The sequence below is a fragment of the Astyanax mexicanus genome, chromosome 23, assembly GCF_023375975.1.
Source record: "Astyanax mexicanus isolate ESR-SI-001 chromosome 23, AstMex3_surface, whole genome shotgun sequence".
NCBI lineage: Eukaryota > Metazoa > Chordata > Actinopteri > Characiformes > Acestrorhamphidae > Astyanax > Astyanax mexicanus.
In genome coordinates this window covers 1,922,879-1,943,141 of record NC_064430.1, presented here as the reverse complement: position 1 = coordinate 1,943,141, position 20,263 = coordinate 1,922,879, and the positions used below count along the sequence as shown (strand labels likewise).

The window sequence follows — 20,263 nt, the reverse complement described above, 5'->3', positions numbered from 1 at the left end:
ACCTGGCAGGAGTGCAGCTGTTCTACACCTTTACTTGACCTGATAATAAACTGACAGGTTAATGTCAGTATAATGAATAATGTGATTCATTTTAGCTTAACCTTCAGCACCTTACCTGCCACTTGAATTGCTGCCTGGCACAAGACCCGGCACATCCAAACGCAGCCAGAAAACTTCTTAAAGCAAATCTTAAAGCATCTGGTATTGTACCCGGCACATCTTAAAAATGTTGCTTTAAAATGTACCGGCTGCTGTATGATGTGCTGGTTGCCGTGCCAGTTGCTTTATAATGTACCGGTTGATGTGCCGGCTGCTTTAGAACGTGCCAGTTGAGGTGCCGGCTGCTGTAAGATGTGCTGTTAACAGTGCCAGCTGCTTTAGAATGTGCCGGTTGATGTGCCAGCTGCTTTGGCCTGTGCGCTTTTGGAATGCCAGCTGCTTTAGAATGTGCCAGTTACTTTGCCCCGTGCTGTTTTGGGTGCCAGCTGCTTTAGAAAGTGCCGGTTGATGTGCCGGCTACTTTAGCCTGTGCTGTTTTGAGTGCCAACTGCTTTAGAACTTGGTTACTGTGCCAGCTAATGTGCCATCGCCATGCTGTCTTCTTTACCCTGTGCTGTGTTGGGTACTAGCTGCTTTAGAATGTGCCGGCTACTGCAGCCTACTTGATGTGGCAGCTGTCATAAAATGCACCGTTTGCCACGCTGGCTACTTTACTGTGTGCCGTTAGGCGTTTTGGTTACTGTAGGACCTGCTGGTTAGTATAAGGGCTGCTTTAGAACGTGCCAGTTGAGGTGCCGGCTGCTGTAAGATGTGCTGTTAACAGTGCCAGCTGCTTTAGAATGTGCCGGTTGACGTGCCAGCTGCTTTGGCCTGTGCACTTTTGGAATGCCAGCTGCTTTAGAATGTGCCAGTTACTTAACCCTGTGCTGTTTTGGGTACTAGCTGCTTTAGAATGTGGCATTGACGTTCTGTGTTGGGTGCCAGCTGCTTTAGAATGTGCCTGCTACTTTTACCTGTGCTCTTTTAGCTGCCAGCTGCTGTACAATGTGCAGCAATGTGTTTAGCCTGTGCTGTTTTGGGTACTAGCTGCTTTAGAGTGTGCCGGCTGATGTGCCAGCTGTCATAAAATGCACCGTTTTCCACGCTGGCTACTTTACTGTGTGCTGTTAGGTGTTTTGGTTACTGTAGGACCTGCTGGTTAGTATAAGGGCTGCTTTAGAATGTGGCAGCTGCTGAAAGATGTGCTGCTTGCTTTGTTAACTACATGGGCTGTTTTGAGTGCCAGTGCCTGATTGAGTGGCAGCAGGGGAGGAAATAAAAAATAAATTAAAAAAAAAAAAAAACGACATCAGACCACATGTAATGCATTAACATGTTTTAATACTGCATCATACAATAACTTTTTTTTTTACAACACACTTCACAAATAAATTTCTAAAGGTCAGAATTAACCGTTACTATAATCCACATTAAAACCCCTTCATGCATCGTTTACAGCACATTTTTCAGCTTATAATAAACCGCTAACAGTCGGATCTGCCGTCCACAAAGCAGGTTAGGCTCGCGTCGCTACGACACAAAGCTAACAAAAGAAAATTACAGTTCATCAACTGTCCTGAAGGAGAGGGAATCAAAACAATGTTGTATATTAACCAAAAAAAGTAGAGAAAGTTAATAACTTAATAATTAATACAGATTATTTATTTAATTGCACAAACACTTCTCCCCATATGGCCTACTTTACACTACACATGGATCGTCTCGTGCCTCGGCAACGCCAAGCCGTCACACAGGAACACATTTATAATATAAGGATGGCACCTTATCACCAACCATAGCTCATGCTCCAAATTATTATTTTTATTATTATTAATGCTGACTTGAGAAATATTATATTAAGAAATTGTCAAAGCTTGCAAAAAGTGTCTGGATCATCCCAAAACCTCAAAAACCAAAAAGTCTTCCACCAATACCCATCAAACACAAGTCCTACCAAAGCTATTAAACACAAATAATGATGCGCATGTATGTGTGTGATATATATATATATATATATATTACAGCGAAGGGTGCACAGAACCTATTAAATATACTTTTTTTCTAGTTCATGCCAAAAAAATAAATAAAAAAAAGTAAAGAAAAGAAAAAGAAACACATGCATGACTGGTTCAGACCCTGTAAACTCACTGAATCTAAATGGGGGGGAGAAAAAAAAAAAAAAAAAAAAAGTAGCCTCACAACTCCAAATTAAATATTTTTGATGTCTTTTTCACCAAAAAAAACAAAACAAAAAAAACAAACAAAAAAAAAAAAAACGCAATTGCTAACTTAATACTAATGCAAGTGCTACCATGGCTGTACCATCTCAACCCCCCATAGTTCTGCATGCATACAGCTGGTAAAGATCTCATCAGCTTCTTTCAGCATCATCCTTAAACTGGTTCCAGTAGTGCGTTGATACAGGATACAGCCGCGTCGCTCCGAAACTCAAACACGAGCTGGACGGGATTAAAGTACGAGCTGCGGTCGGTGGGTTCATGCCATTCGAAGCAAACGCCACCTTTCATATCTGTAGGAATAAAATAAATAAATAAATAAATAAAAATGATTTAAAGTATGGTTTATTCACATGACAATATTTCAGAAATTAATTTTATTTAAGGAGGTACCCCCAGATCTGGCGTTTAACCCAAAACCACCCCCATAAGTTTTGGGACACGCACAATTTTATTTTATTTTTATTTTTTTTCTTAAACAGACATAATTCTAAACACATACACATTAGTGTGGAGTCGGTCCCCTTAACAGAAGGTGCGGGCAAAAGAACTGAAACACATTACACCTTCAGGAACACCAATGAATGAAAATACCCAATTTTAGTGATTAACCCCTTAACAGGTCAGGATTTGTCAATTAATAAATAATAAATCTATTTCTATTCAAGCATTCCATAAAAAAAGCTTTCATGTTTCATAAGGAGCGTTACTGAAAAGCATAATTGTAATTTTAATAGGAAGTATAGAAAAATAGTCTAGTAAATCTGCAGCTGTCAAAATATAATGAACCATAAATCAATCGTAAAATTGGCTCTTTCCTAAACTCCGTTTCGTCATGTTTGTCTAGTTTTAACTTCTGTTTTCAAACCTGCAGAATTTGGGTTAATTCCTGATTGTTACTGATCTGGAATTATTAATTATTATTAAGTGGAGTAGAGAGAAAACAGGCAGCTTCTCCAAGTGTGCTGTAGGAGATTTCAAACCCTCAAATTTGTAGAGTGTAAATAAGTTATTTTACTGCAGAGAAAAAGGAATTTGTGTCACCTACACCTGTAGCCCATATACAGAATAAAGCATGTTAACAGGTCAATAGGTGTGTTCCAATGCATTTGTCCCTAAAATGCATTTAAACTAAATAAAATCCAAAATATAAAAGAAAAGGACTGACTTACATCTTCTTTAACAGAACTGCCTTGATTTCCATCCAGGTTGGGACGACTCAGAAGATGATGGATACCAACGCATCTAAAAAGCAGAAATAAAAATAATTAGAGTCACTTTAATATTTGGTTGAAGTGCCTTTAGCTTTGATAATTTCACACATTCACTAGAACACTGTTTCCACAAGCTTCTGCAAAGTCATAACATTTATTTCTGTACAGATTTACATTAATTTCTCCCCAAGATCTTGTCGTATTGATGGTAGAGTGTGACCATTGCTTAAAGCCTTCTCCAGCAGCATATCTCAAAGGATTTCAATGAGGTTAAGGTCTGGACTCTGTGGAGGACTCTTAAACCATGTGTGAAAATGATGATCTCATGCTCCATGAACCCTCAGCACCCTTACATTCTGAGAAATCTCAATAAATCCTGGTATTGTCCTCCTAAAAAATATTCCCGTTCCATCAGAAAAGATCAAATTGATTCACTGATTGAATAACCTGGTGTTCTGTATATTTAGGTAGTCAGCTGACCTCATACTTTCGGCACATAATGCTGCTGAACCACAAACATCATATCCCTGATTTCACCTAATGTGATTGCCGATCATCATTTAAGATTATTTCCTGGAAAATACAGTAAAATACTCCAGTAAAGTATAGATAACCTATATTTCTAATCTCTCAACTCCTGTATGAGTGAGTGAGGGTATAGACAGTAGGTGGATGCTGAACCTTGAGTGCTTTTTTTTCTCTGAAAGCATCAAAATCACACTCGAGCCAGATCAACACCCAGCGGACCCACACCGCAGACACGGGCCGAGGTGAGAACCAGAAGGACTCAGCCAAGAGTTTAATGCACTCCTATAGTGCAGTTAGTGAAAGCAGCGTAGCATAGCAACAAAGAGTAAAACTGGACACACCTCCTCACTTATTCAGTGTATTTTCTCTCTTATGACTTAAGCAACAAAACACGTTAGACATATTAAAATGAATAAAATAAAAAAATAAAACGATCTAGTTGTGTCTATAGTACGATTGAATGCCATGTGAGCTGTTTTTTGTTTTTGTGCTTCAGTACAACGTTGCTTTAGTCCCGTGGAGTAGTGGGTGGGGGAAACAATAGGATTTCAGCTCTTGCTCATGAATATTCATACATGCAAACATATCACCTCTAATTGACTAACAGCACTGCGACAGCAGGTGGCGGCGAGACGAACAGTTAAAAAACGTTTTAAAATAGACATTTTTACACTAATAACAGTCTTTACAATGTCATATGTTACTTTACAACATGTGTAATAATGCCCTGCTAAGTGCAGTTCAGCCACTGACCTAGTCTTAGAGTCTCTGTAAAAAAAAAAAAAAAAGCCAAAATCCACCGGAGATCCTATTTAAACCTATAGTTACTTACACACAGAGGTGGATAATCCAGGTCCAGAAAGTAAAAATCCACCCCATGGTTAGGATAAAGCAGTGTCTATGTTAACCTCTGAATTAGTATTCATGGCTCCGCCCACCTCGGCTCGGGATCGCCCACAGGCAGAGCTGATGACAATCAGTGATGCCGTCTCGTCAAATAGGAGCTAACAGCGCTAGGAACAGCATGCAGTTCATTCCTGTGTTATTTGTGCGAATAACACGTCTGTGCTTATATACTTTACCCAGTATTTCAGAGAATGGTTATTCTATGGAGGAACAACACCAGCCAAGTACAATTGAGATAGGTAGGTGTATATTTAGAACAGTTCTGTTAATCCACTTTTACTTTCTGGACCTGGATTACCCCCCTCTGTGTGTAAGTAACTATAGGTTTAAATAGGATCTCCAGTGGATTTGGCGCTTTTTTTTTGTTTTACAGAGAGACTCTAAGACTAGGTCAGTGGCTGAACTGCACTTAGCAGGGCATTATTACACGTGTTGTAACATATGACATTGCAAAGACTGTTATTAGAGTAAAAATGTCTATTTTAAAACATTTCTAACTGTTGTTCGTCTCCCTGCCTCCTAGTGTTGCAGTGCTGTTAGTTAATGTTTGCATGTATTAATATTCATGAGCAAGAGCTGAAATCCTATCGTTCTTCCCGGTCCACTCCTCCACTGGACTAAAGCAGCGTTATACCAGATCAACGGAGCATTTTTATTTTTTTCACAAAAACAGATCACATGACATTCCATTCATTTTAAAATGTCTAGTTATGTCTCTAGTATGAATGAAAGACCCTCACCTGGGCGTGGAGGGCAGCGGCGGCGGCTGCAGCTGCTGGGTAGGTAAAGGCGGCGTGGGGCAGACCTGGGCTCAGTTCTGCAGTGTAGAGGGGGTACGGTGACCAGGCCTCTGGAGACGCTGGGATCAGTGCTGCTCCCGTCAGGTCATCTAAAGAAGCACAGCAATATATATGCACATATATACACCATGCACACAACATTCTACTCAACTGGTCTTTCATACATCATACAGCATCCCATATATACTCAAATACTATACTAAAAATGCACAATATGGATCTGATTTATCCCAACATTACATTATATTAGTAAGATAATTAAGCAAAAGTGAAGGAAGACAAAAGCCAGAAAATGTTATTCTTGGTTAATGAAAGCTTGCATCTGCAGTTTTTTGCATAGATTAGCAGAGAAAAGCTGAAATATGGTGAGAGAAGTTGAATCTGAATGTGTTTGTGTACTACACCAGCTCTGAAACAGCTGAGATACTGTGTAAAAAAAACATAGAAACTTCTCATTAAGAACAGAACGCAAGGATTTGCACATTTTATAGGCCCATATTTATTTTCACAATAGAACATACATCAGATTTTTACTATTTTACTAAAACGTAATGCGTAATTAATTGAGTACAAAATAGCATGTTAGAGTCTCTCAGATGCAAAGATGAGCAAAAAAAAAAAAAAAAAAACCCTAAGAATTTTGGAACAATTTCAGAAAGGAAATAAATATATATAAACCACTATCTGAACACAGTTTACTGTGCAATAATGCTAAACCACACACTGAATCACTTCACAGAAGACTAATCTATTGTGTCCTACTGTGAATAAAATACCATCAACCACAGAGCTTGATTAAGGGCGTGTCAGTGAGTCTTTGCTATCGTAACAACGGGAAAAGTACACCTTGCACAGCTCAAAATGTAGTGCAAAAGACATGTACCAATTCTCTTTTGGGCATAACAGCAATGGTGTTCTTAGGTCTGTTTGACCCAGTGCATGTTTAAATATCCAAAAGATGTCTAAAAGCAAACAAATCCAAACAATCACTAACTATTACTAATTATTTTATCAATATTTAGTGCAGTGGTCTTATAACACAACAAATAACATTGAAACATAACATTGCAATATAGTTTTAATTTGTTTTTGCAGTGGGTGGTTGCAAATGTGAGATGAACCAATTTTATATTACATAAAAAAATAAGACCACTTAAAACTATGATTTTCTTTAATTTTACTAAATTAAAAATCTCTGGAATATAATCAAGAGGAAGATGGATGATCACAAACCATCAAACCACCAAACTGAACTGCTTGAATGAATTTTTGCACCAGGAGTAAAGCAGCATAAAGTTATCCAAAAGCAGTGTGTAAGACTGGTGGAGGAGAACATGATGCCAAGATGCATGAAAAAAACTGAATAAAAACCACCAGGATTATTCCACCAAATATTGATTATTTCTGAACTCTTAAAACTTTATGAATATGAACTTTTTGTTTTCTTTGCATTATTTGAGGTCTGAAAGCTCTGCATCTTTTTTGTTATTTCAGTCATTTCTCATTTTCTGTAAATAAATGCTCTAAATGAGAATATTTTTATTTGGAATTTGGGAGAAATGTTGTCTGTAGTTTATAGAATAAAACAACAATGTTCATTTTACTCAAACATAAACCTATAAATAGCAAAATCAGAGAAACTGTTTCAGAAATTGAATGGTCTCGTTAAACTTTAAAACAAGTCAATTTGACCCAGAACATAACTGGTGTTGACAATTCATTGCCAAGATAGCAATGAACATCTGACTGTTGATGTCTGTTTAGTTTGCCAAAATAGCAAAATTCCAGAAACGTACCTGAACACACCTCATTTCCAGACCACCACGCCCATCAGTGTAGATATATTCAGAAGACTCAAGTGAACGATTGATTGGGTTTGCAAATCCTTGCATTCTGTTTTTATTAAGATGTGATTTTACACAGCGTCAGTTGTAAAAGTTGAAATTGCTGAACTGAAGAAGCAGTTGGCTGTAAAGATGCATGCATGTGGTGGAGGTGGATTAGTCTGATTCACAGCTACAAGCTAATCATGCCTAAAGAGAGTGTGTATCGAAGGCTGCTACCGTGTGGCCGTACACTTACATGGGTCCCGTGCTATGAAGTGTGCTCCTAGAGCTGGGTGGATATTTGTGGGGTTCGGAGTGCCCATCAGCTTACTCTTTGCCATCTTCGTGTTGGCTTTAGCAAACTCTAACCGGAGGGTCTGCGGGTTCTCAGGGTCAAAGCGAACCCCCTGGAGACACAAGGTGGGGGATACAGTAACAGGAGTGGGCTGTGCCTGAGAAGACTGCTAGAGAAGTGCAGTAGTGTGCACTAAGCTGGTGCCCACATGCAGGTGAGGCGTCTATGGTACGTGAGACTTCACAGAAAAAAGCTACAGGTGGTCTAAAAACACAGATACTAGAGGTTTAACTATACATACAGACTGTTCAACTTTGAAAAAAACTAAAAATCATTTTTTAATACTGCCCAAAAACAAAAAACACTCAAGATACAGGTATGGTCTGATTAGACCCTGGGTCTGGCCACAAGAGGGCGCAAAAGTGTTCCCCTAGGCCCAATAAATAAATAAATAAAAAGCCTATTTCTGTGTAGTCTCCTTCCTGGAAAGAGATCATTCTTATACATTACGGTTTAACCATTCAAGAGGTCATACTTAGTGCTTGCTTTCCAGAATATCTCAAAAATGCAAATTAATAGCAGTATCAAATTTTAAGAGAAACTTTTTTTTATTTATTTCTTATCATATTACTTTACTTCTATCATTATATTTTCTTCATTTTATAACTTCTTTAATTTGTCAATTTGTTTTTCATTTTTAACGGTCTTTTTAGAATGAACTATTTTTAATAAATGTCGATTTAATATCTGTATTTTTTTTCCTTCATTATTTCTAATTTCTTATTAAATGTTATTTAATAACACAGAACTCCTAAAACCCAATTAAAAGTCCTAAAAATATGCTGCCTATTATTATTATTAATAATAATAATAATAATAATAATAATTACTTTTTGTACCTTCAATGCTTTAAGTACATTGTACAGAACAATTAAGTACAATTGTTTATAAAATTAAATGTTCCGTAAGCTTCACTTTACTTAAGTAAAAGTATCTAAGTTTTAAACACTTTTGGATTTATGGGATTTAAAAAAAAAAAGGCCTTTAACAAAACGCATCGCTGCAATCTCTTCAATTTAACTTACATATATTACACTTACTATAAAAGTAAATAATAATACAAATATAATAAATAAATAAATAAATAAAATAAAATAAAAAATAAAATAAAATAAAATAAAATAAAAAATATTTATATAGCTAAAAACTAACTATTTATGAAAAAAAAAAATTATAATAAAAAAACGAATGGGGCTCTCCAAGTGGTCCAGCATTATAAAGCACTGCCTCTATGATCGTGTGGAGATTGCTGGTTCGAATCCCAGTCATGCAGCTTGCCACCAGGTGCCAGAGCCCTGAGAGAACAATTGTTCTTGCTCTCTATGGGTGGGTACAGTTCATGGCGCTCATTCTTCCCCCTCATCACTCCTAGGGTGATGTGGATCAGCACAAGACTGCGTCTGTGAGCTGATGTGTCAGAACCGAGTTGCTGCGCTTTCCTCCGAGCGTTAGCGCTGTGACTCTACACGCCAAAAATTCAAAAAGAGGCGGAGTCTGATTTCACATGTATCGGAGGAGGCGTGCGCTAGTCTTCACCCTTCTGGTGTCTCAACCTATAAGTGTAGAGCAGGATCTACAGGCCTCCTTATTTCAACTGTACATAGTGTCCCCTGTCCCCATCATAAATTAGTCCTTTCCTAAATCGACTATAAAAAGGGATATACTGTACCCCACTACTAATACAATAAAACAACGTACAGCAAAAAACATAACGCATAGCCCCTCCCCCACCCCAATACACCCCCCCCGCTGTGCATCATCTGACAGATAATCAATAATTCAGGCCATTTCTTACACATGGCTAGGTGCTTACGTTTAATGCATTTTTCGCCGCTTCAGCGCCAGACCGACAGTCAAAGGTCACGAAGCCGACCGGCTGGAAAAAAACAAACACAGGAAAGTAGAATTTAGCTTCATTATTACAGTAAAAAAATAATAAAAACCTTCCAACACCTTTTTTTTCTTCATTTAAATACACAACTTACAGCTCTAACAGTTCTTTACAGCTTTCTGACAGAAGCAAATGTTTCACTCTGTAGCTTCTATATGTAAAATTTATTTTATCCCATTAAAAAGAAAAAAAAAAAAAAAATCAATAAAACAGGAATTCTATTAACCTCCCTGCCCTATACACCAAGAGTAAAATACCTTGAAATACTGATATTTTAGGACCATATCAAGAATCATAAGGCTGATGATGATTATTAACTCCTCCCATTTTTAGCCTTTTTCAAATTTGAGCTGAGGATGGAGTAGTTTGGGCAGGGCACTGGGTCATGTATGGGTTTAGGGGCAGGGCAGGAAGGAGCTCATAGTTTGATGTTAATTTATGAACCCTTATTAACCCTTGTTAAGGGTTTCATTAAATTATCTAAGGATTAAAAGAATTAAATAAAAAAAACAAAGAAAACCCACGATATGAATCATTTGTTCCAAAACCAATCTGCCCGTGTCCCTTAGGTTTAAAACAACTGATTCAAAATGCTGCCAATATTACACATCATAAATAATATTTAAAATAATATTTCTATAGATGACTCCACAAAAACACTGTACATAGAAATTGAGTATAATAAAGCACATTAAAATCAGTCAGGCTCTGAAACGCTCTGCATGAACACTGTAGTAACAGCAGCACTCAGCTGTGATATCCGCTACTGTCTCACCTGCTTTGATGTTAACTTAATCAGTGAACCTTCATAACCCTGAAAAGGAAAAAGAAATCCAATTAGGAGCCGTAAAAAAAAAAAAGTCACATGCCTTCAGCATTCCCCACAAGCAGCCGAGCCGAGACAAAGCCCCATAAAGTCACTTTACCTTCAGATACAATGCTAACTGCTATATTATACTGTGTGCTAGTATATATAAACAATATTGTGAAATAAATCTGCTGGAAATTAATTATTTTTACAAAGTTATGCAACCCACCCTCTATGGCTGTTGCCCTCAACAATACAAATGTGTGATTTACACCATACTGCACCTTATTTTGTATTAATTTATTGGTTTAATTTAAAGATGCAACTTAGCTAGCTCTTAACCAGCATATGATATATGTTAGATGATACCTTGATAATCAGCTGGTCTTGAGCTGGATTGTTCTATATATTTATATATTTTTTTATAATGAGCTTTTTAAGAATATGTAAAGATGTTAGAAGTTAGAATATCATTGAAAAGTTACTTTAAGTAATTGAGTTAAAATGTGAATCTATATTATATAGATGTATTTAAAACAGTGATCTATTTTAAGAGTTTTTCATTTATTGTTGATAATTATGAATGAATCAGTGTTTCAGAAAATTCTAATATTACATAAGCCCAATTGGTCAGTGATGGTTTGTTTGGAGAGTCATGTCTGTCATCTGCTGCTGTTGATCCACTGTGTTTTATTATCTAAAGTCTAAAGTCAGTGCAGTTTTGTTTTCCCACAAAATCTTACAGCACTTCATATCTTACAGCTTCCCTCTGCTGATAACTTTTATAGTGATGCAAATTTCATTTTCCAGCAGGACTTGGCACACTGCCCACACAGCATACCAAAAGTACCAATTGGTCTAATATATAATATTCAAATTTTCTGAGACACTGATTTTTGACAGGGTTTTCATTGGCTGTAAGCTTCATAATAAACAACAATAAAATAAATAAACGCTTAAAAAAAAAATACATCTATATAATATATGGAGTTTCACATTTTCAACTGAATTACTGAAATACAGTAACATTTCAATGACATTCAATTGTTTTTAGATGCACTGTAAACTTAGTATAACTGTTGTATGCAGGTAGAACACATCCTCTCTAAAACATCTAAAAACACATCCTCTCTAAAACACATATATACACGTGTGTGTGTGTGTGCATACTTTTTTTTTCTTTAATGCTAGACAATAAATATTTTATTTAATACTCGACATTCGAAACTACATCACTGGCAACAATACATGAGCTCTATATCCTCAGATCAGCTCTTACCTTAAAGGGTCTGAAGAGCAGGTACAGCTCCCGAGGTTTAATATCTGTGGGCAGACCGCTGACGAACAGCGTTCGTACCTACAGACAAAAACAAAATAATAAAAGGAATGATAAATGAAAAGCATTTCTACACAGATTAGATTATATTAAAAAGAGCCGCTAAACACTAAACTAAACTTTTGTCATTAATTGCTGAAATGTGTTTCTTTTAAGTAATTAAACATACCAATCCTGCTTTTTTATTTTTTTATATTTTTATAAACTTTTCCTAATCTTTTTTTTTTTTTAAAGCAGATCAGTCAATCAGTAATACTGCCCCCTGCTGACATCCAGCCATCTGCATCTCATCCCTATCAGAGGTGCACCGCTCAGCCAATCAATTAGCTCTCCTTCCTGCCCCACTACATACATCACCCAGTGCCCCTCCCAAACTACTTTTTTTGAAAGTCCTGAAAGTCCAATGGAAGATGGATTTCAGCAAAAAATAGCAATTATTTTTTCCTCTGGTTTGTTTTAAGATTGACTAAGCTTCGTGTAATTGGTCTGGAGGTCTGAACCATCTAGAGAAACTGGACAGTGAAAGCAGCCTTTAAAAATGTGATTGATATCCTGATGAGTGCCAATTTCATCAGTATAATGTTGCTGATGGTCTCTGGTGACTTCACTTGATAATACTTTCAAAAGTTCTGAATTCTTTGTTTTAGATTATTATTTTTATCACTTTTCTTCATTTAGTCGAGTAGTTGTTGCTTCTCATAATCTGGATTAGAACATTACTCAAACATTCACTATTCACTGTATACCTGTAACTCTACCTCTTCACTACTTTACTTTAACTGATGCTCTCAAACACTTTATTAAGAGACAAGAAATTCAAGTAATTAACTCTTGATGAGTTCAGCACAGCTGTTACCTGACAGCTGAATTACAGGTGACTCTACCTCATAAAACTGACTGAGAAAATCCAGCAGAGATGAGTAAAACTGATCTAAGAAGTATTATGGTTTAACACTTGTGTTTTTCCCTTTACAGTTTGGATGATTTTTCATTATTTTAAAATGTTCTGCATTGTATATTAATACTAAAAACACTGAATTTGAGGTGTTTCCAAACTTTATAAACACCCGATATCATGAGTCCCTAGCCCACAGCATTACAGCAAAAAACTGAATATATTTTGAGACCCAGGCCTTCATTACTGACCTTTATAATCCTGATCTGAACTGAACACAGGCTGGTCTGTTCCTCCAGTTACAGAAATAAACTAAAGTCCAAATATCCACTTGTTTGAGCTCAGTGGGAGATCAGAGCTACAATGGACCAAGAGAGGAACAGCACTGAACAACAGCACAGCATGACTGCACTTCCTCCCCAACCCTGCAGAGCCCAGCTATTCTCCCAAACCAGAACCAGAACCAGAACCCGGCGCCACCACAATCATCTACACTCCCAACCCTGCAGAACCCAGCTCTTCTCCCCAACCAGAACCAGAACCCAGAACCAGCTCTACCACAATCATCTACACTCCCAAACCCTGCAGAGCCCAGCTATTCTCCCCAACCAGAACCAGAACCAAGACCCAGCTCCACCACAAAACCTCTATCAGGTTCAGTCCCAGTTTGGGAAACTGTCCCTATAAGACGTGCCTAAATGATGAGTACTAAACTGGGTAACACCTCATTAACCACCCAGCGTTAAGTTCAATTGAAGACTGATTTTAAGTAACTCAAGTCGATATTGCTTATTGCTTGTCTGTACATACAGTTCCAGAGTTCTGCAGTGAGTAAACTGAGTAATAATACCTCATACCACCCTGCGTTAACTAAGCCTAATTATTAACTTAGGCTGCTGCGTAGTCATGTTTGCAGTCAGTATACAAAATGTCCTAAAGCTGTCCTAAACTGGGTAATACCTCATAAACCACCCTGTGTTTAGTTAATAAAAGCCCAATTAGATAATTCAAGCAAACAATCAATAAACTGGTAAACTGGGTAATACCTCATAAACCACCCTGTGTTTAGTTAATAAAAGCCCAATTAGATAATTCAAGCAAACAATCAATAAACTGGTAAACTGGCTAATACCTCATAAACCACCCTGTGTTTAGTTAATAAAAGCCCAATTAGATAATTCAAGCAAACAATCAATAAACTGGTAAACTGGGTAATACCTCATAAACCACCTTCAGTTAACTCCAATTTAAGCCTATATATATATATATATATATATATATATATATATATATATATATATATATATATATATATATTATATATATTATATATATTATATATATTATATATATATATATATATATGTGGGTAACACCTCAATACCTCAAACCACCCTGCACTCTTTAATATACGCCTAATGTAAATAACACAAGCTCATATAAGCAAGTGCTCAGTATTGGTACAGCTCCAGTACAGTTCTGGAGCCAGTATAAAACGTGGTAAAACTATCCTAAAGTTGATAATACTTCAGAAACCCCCCTGTACTCTTTAGTATAAGCCTATATAAATAATATCACACGCTCATATAAGCAAGTGTTCACTATTGTTACAGCTCCAGTGGAGTTCTGAAGTCTACATAAAACGTGGTAAAACTATCCTAAAGTTGATAATGCCTCATAAACCACCATGCATTAAGTTAAATAAAAGCTTATTTAAAGAACTACAACTGCTGTTACTGATTGTGATACAGCTCCAGTAGAGGTCTAAAGTCTACATAAAACGTGCTAAAACTGTTCTAAAAAGTGTGTAATACCTCATAAACCACCCTGGATTAAGTTCTCTTACCTCCTCATCCAGAGAGATGGTGTTGTTGTTCTGCTCAGAGTCGGATTTAACGCTCATGGTGTCGCTTTTAGTGAAGAAACTGCAGGAAAAACTTCAGCTAGTCCTCGCTGAAGCTCCACTAAGTGCGCCTGGAGGTTCTCCTGCGGCTGGTGGCGGAGCGCCGAGAGCTCAGTGCCCGGGTGAAGGTGGTGGAGGTGCCGGATCCACAGCGAGCGAAGCCCCGGGGGCAACAGGTGAATGGAGGTGGAGAACTGGTGGAGGTGCTGGTGGAGCTGGTGGTGGGTGGAGGTGCTGGTTGGTGGTCGGTGCTGTTGGTGGTGGTTGTGGGGGTGGAGGGTGGAGGAGTGCACTGTGGGGATGAGCCAGTGGAAGAGGTGGTGTCCCCCAAGCTCCTGCTCACATCTACACTGGTTTAAACTGGGAGCTTCACTGGAGAATCAGAACATAAAGCCAGAGCTGGTCCATCACCACCCTGCTCTCCAATTAGCTCATCAAGCCCGGGTTCAAAGTGCCAATCAGGCCGAGACAGGCAACAGCTGGTGAGGAGACCACGCCCCTTCCACCGTGCGTCATCACCGCCTTCATTGGCATCCACCAATCAGAAAGAGGTTGGGAAGTTCATGCTCTTATTTGACTGATTTGATTGGTGCGTCTACAGTGGTCCGCGATACATGGATACATAGTTACAAGTGTTTAAACTTCAAAGAAACACTGTTTAACAATTCTTATTTATCTATTTTCATAGAAGTACAGTACCAGTCAAAAGTTTGGACACATTGTCTCATTCAGTATTTTTATTTTTTATATTTTATCCTACGTTGAAACATGTTAACTTGCAGTTTACAGTTTGCAGTACTTACTTACATACTTTAATACATACTAAATGTGCTATTTTTTAACTTCCAGCAACTATATTTCACTATATTTCAACTATATTTCAGGTGTAATTAAGCTATATTTAAATACAACATAAAAGCATTAGGTTGTGCTTTTGAGTTCTTTTTTCGTATATCTTCTCCAAACTTAAATAGATTTAAGTATGTGTCTTTTTAACATCATTACTTCCTTTTCACAAGGTTTGTAACTCCTTGTGAACAGAGGGAACTGTCACTCTTCCTTTCCTGATGAGTGCCAGTTTCATCATTATAATGTTTTTGATGGTCTTTGCAGCGACTGCACTTGAGGATACTTTCAAAGTTCTTGAAACTCTTCTTTTTGGATTTACTGAACTTATTTTTTTCTGAAAGTCATTTTTTTCTTTATTTAGTAGAGTAGTTCTCATAATCTGGGTTAGAACATTACTCAAATAGAGCTATTCACTGTATAGCTGTAACTCTACCTCTTAAGAACACAGATGGATTGAAAACGAGCTGAAATGAAACAGTAATATAGAGTAATTGGGCTATTCTTTTACATTTAAGTAGTGGAAAGTTCAGATAAATGTGTGAAAATGTAAAAATAATACCCATGCTTCAGGATTACCAGTCCCAGCATTCAACAGTCAAGCTTCTATTACTCCTCTAAACATTGATACTATTACTCTTACAAATAACCATTTAATAGACATTGGCATGTGATAATGTGTGTTACTAAACAACCAAAAAATTGCAGTACCCCCAAACCTATACGTCTGGCAAATAGTGAGATACAATACATACTCAAAACCTACAGTAGCCATCACTCATTAATATTTACAGTGCACTCTAAGAAAAGTAAGTACAGATTTGTACTTAAAAGAGTACAAAGCTTGTCGCTGGGGCTGTACCTTATATTGAGGTACAAAAAAGTACCTTTCAGTAAAAGTCCTTTTTTGTACCCATGTTTTTTGTGCCAGTAAAGATTATAAACATTATAAACATTATTTATCATCAACTGAATATGTGTCAAGAACGTGATGATCCAAAATTGTCTGGCTTTCAAATAAAAAATGTGCAATTATAATATATATAGTTTATTAGTACAGTGATACAGAATACTGAATGTACCTTTTGGCTGCAGGTTAAATGGTACAAATTTACAAATATTTATTGCTGTTAGGAATGACTTTGTACTTCAGAGGGATCAAATCTGACCCTGTAAAGACCAGTATCGTACCTTTGAGGCTACAATTATGAAGAGTGTACTCATATCGTACCTCTGTTTTTTAGAGTGCGTGCACACATTACTAACATAATTTTCTCTTTACAGGTTTTTCTCCCCTTCTACAGAGGATGGACTGGTACACTTTTTTTTAGGACTCAGCACAAGATTGGAACAGGTAAGTATACTGTATATATACACAATTGTTTAAGTTGATAATGTGTAGGAGTACCTAACATCATTACAACATGTTTAAGACAGTGATGTTTTATACGTACCATATATACGTATATATATATATATATATATATATGTGTATATATATATATATACACAGTGATGTTATATGTATGTATAAGTACAGTGTGTAGAATGATTGCATGGTCATTTTTGTAGTTCAGTATTATGCTGGTGATTTGGGTAGTGCCAGGGCGATTGTGCACTAAAGGGCACACTGTTTCCTGGCATTGTGTGGAAAAACAATCAGAACAATCAGAGCAAAGTTTACGCTTTTTCAGGACATTCGGTTATTTCAGGACTTTCTATAGTAACTGATCTAACTCTGATCTCCTGCGTTTTAGATAAACACAGGAACATTATACTGTTATACACCTACACTTCTATTGATTAACCATATGTTCTTCATATGAGCTCAGTTTATTAAAAAGTCTTTAAAATGAAAAATAACAGCCCACTTAAAAACAATGAGTTTATTTGATTTTACCAAATTAAAAACCTCTGGATTATAATCAAGAGGAAGATGGATGATCACAAACCATCAAACCACCAAACTGAACTGCTTGAATTTCTGCACCAGGAGTAAAGCAGCATAAAGTTATCCAAAAGCAGTGTGTAAGACTGGTGGAGGAGAACATGATGCCAAGATGCATGAAATAAAAACTGTGATTAAGAACCAACCAGGATTATTCCACCAAATATTGCTTTCTGAACTCTTAAAACTTTATGAATATGAACTTGTTTTCTTTACATTATTTTCTGCAAATAATCCATCTTCCTCTTGATTATATTGCAGAGTTTTTTTTTAATTTGGTAAAATCAAAGAAACTCATAATTTTAAGTGATCTCTTTTTTTCAGAGCTGTATATGGTAAATGTCTTATTTAAGTACATTAACTGCTTCAGTAATGAACTGCTTACGTGTTTTAAATTCTTTAACACTGGAGTAATGCTTGCTGATAGTTATAAATAAAGCACAGCACCCAAAGCTGGAGATACAAACACGAGTACAGATAACATTATCAGTGGCAGCTTCTCCAAAAATGTCATGTGCACTGATTGGCTGAAGTGGTGTGGAGCAGGCAGAGAGGAGGGGACTGGCCATCGTATAACACCAGCTCAGCACACTGACACTTTATTCTGCATTTTAATCCCACTTTAACCTGAATAAACAGAGAAAAACTAAGAAAAAGTACATCAGTATCAATAAAAACAGAATGCAGTGATGTATAAATCTATTGGACAGATATTTTATTCAGAATACAAGATGCAAAAATGTAAAATTAGATGTTAAAACTCATTATTTGCTTTTTTACATTTAATGCAGTGTAGAAGAAATACAATTTTACCCTGCCCCTCACAACTGGAATTTTAGGGGGAAAAAGTCAATATTTTCAGATTTTTCCATGTTGCATCTTGTAACAAAAGTTATACCATCAAATTTGTGTTACAAAAATGGAAAAATGGAAAAATCATAAAATCGAGAAAAGATTTACTTTTTATTTTTCCTGAAATTCATTTATATGAATATATATATATATATGAATATATTTTCCTGAAATTAATAAATGTACTAAATGAAAAAAAAAATTAAGTTTTAATTTTCTGACTGTATTAAGCTCAATTTCAAAATATAAAATAGGGTGGAAAACCTAATTTAAAAAATAATAATTTAGTATAGTGAAGATGACATTTTTTTAATCTTTCAATTATTTAGTTTTTCATTTCAGCCTTTCACAAACAGAATTTCAAGAAAAATGAAAAGGTGAATCTTTTTTCAATTTTCAGATTTTATAACACAAATCTGATGGTATAACTTTTGTGACAAGATGCAAAAATTAAAAAATCAATTAATTTTTCATTTTTTCCCTAAAATTCCAATTATGAGGGGCAGAGAAAGAAAAAACTAAATATTATAAAAAAAATGGGTAAAAACCTGTTGATTTGATTTGATTGATTTATCAATTGTTTGTGTGTTGTAATACAAATCTGATTTTAAAATCCATCTTGCAAAATGCAAAAATGGAAAAATCAGAAAATAAGGAAAAGATTTCTTTTTTTATTATTATTTGTCCTGAAATTGTAAGGGGCCGAGATGAAAAAACTAAAACAGAAAAAATGGATGAAAATGTATTTCTTGTACACTGCACTACATAAAAAATATTTTTTACATTATTTGACATACATTTAACATTTTACAATTTCTAATTTAGTCTCAAACATTTAGAAAATGAAACTATTAAACATTACACTGACCATTCTTCTCTGCATGATCCAGATTTAACCTGCATTATTGGATCACAACACGGGGAACTGTGTGTTTCTGAGCTCATGCAGTGATTTTCAGTACAGAATCAGTACTAACTGAGAGCCCGAAGATTCAATTTTATTCAATTTTTATATTTAGTTTTTCCTTCCCAGCCCCTTAAAGGAAAAAATAAAAAATATACATATTTTCAATATTTTCTGATTTTTCCTTTTTTGCATCTTCTAACATAAGTTATACCATCAGATTTGTGTTATAAGATACAAAAATGGAAAAATCTGAAAATCAAGAAAAGATTCACTTTAAATTTTTTTCAGTAGTTCTGTTTATGAAAGGCTAAAAAAATGAAATTTGAAGAACTGGATGAAAACCTGTTTCTTCTTTACTATAATCAATAAAATAATAATTATGTTTTACACTGTAATTAAGTTTTTTACAATTTAATTTTCTGACTGTATCAAGCTTAATTCTAAAACAGAAAATTGGGTAGAAAACTTGTTTTTTTTTTCAATTCAGTATAGTCAATTCATTCACTTTTTCAATGAAATGAAAAGTTGAATCTTATTTGATTTTCAGATTTGTCCATTTTTGTGTCTTGTAACACAAATCTGATGTTATTTTTTAATGGAAAAATCAGAAAATAAGGAAATTATTAATTTTCACCCACTGGATCAGTTGAAGAAACATGTAAAATGTAAAATGTTACTTAAGTATGTGTAAAATAGTTCCATTTTAGTACAGTTAAGTACACTTGGCACAATTTTGGACTATTTTTTATACTGTAATTAAAGTATAATAAGTACAAAAAAAGGTTGTTCAATTTTTGCACTCTTTAAATATACTGATAAATATTGTGCTACAAGAAAACACTTTAGTGCACTATAGTATAATAATGCTTAGTATACTTTAATCTACTTTATTTCACTAGGGTGTTCACGTTGTTATTGAGGAACTTTTCATTTCTTTTTTTTTCTGTTTCCTGTTGTCTGCTTGTTATTGGT

General features: G+C 35.8%; 1 protein-coding gene across 2 annotated transcripts; it reads right to left on the bottom strand.

The window, feature by feature from the left end:
* Positions 1–1,360: 1,360 nt before the first annotated feature.
* On the bottom strand, positions 1,361–15,203 carry rbpms2b (RNA binding protein, mRNA processing factor 2b). 2 transcript variants are annotated; one of them, XM_049471001.1, is made up of 8 exons: positions 14,682–15,203; positions 11,884–11,961; positions 10,572–10,610; positions 9,719–9,781; positions 7,807–7,957; positions 5,665–5,813; positions 3,449–3,521; positions 1,361–2,569 (listed from the first exon to the last, which is right to left on the bottom strand). In XM_049471001.1, the coding sequence occupies exons 1-7, from the start codon at positions 14,736–14,738 to the stop codon at positions 3,456–3,458; spliced, it is 603 nt and encodes a 200-aa protein (XP_049326958.1). In that variant the 5' UTR covers positions 14,739–15,203; the 3' UTR covers positions 1,361–2,569; positions 3,449–3,455. The 2 variants fall into 2 exon arrangements, with proteins under 2 accessions (XP_049326958.1, XP_049326959.1); XM_049471002.1 differs by having other exon boundaries at positions 1,361–2,520.
* Positions 15,204–20,263: the final 5,060 nt, after the last annotated feature.

Excerpts from the sequence above, each read along its gene's own strand:
- rbpms2b (XM_049471001.1), bottom strand. The coding sequence starts at position 14,738 with ATGAGCGTTAAATCCGACTCTGAGCAGAACAACAACACCATCTCTCTG. Across the intron at positions 10,611-11,883 it reads TGCTCTTCAGACCCTTTAAG|GGTTATGAAGGTTCACTGAT; the intron begins GTAAGAGCTGAT and ends TTTCCTTTTCAG. Across the intron at positions 5,814-7,806 it reads CTTCATAGCACGGGACCCAT|ATGACCTGACGGGAGCAGCA; the intron begins GTAAGTGTACGG and ends GTGCTTCTTTAG.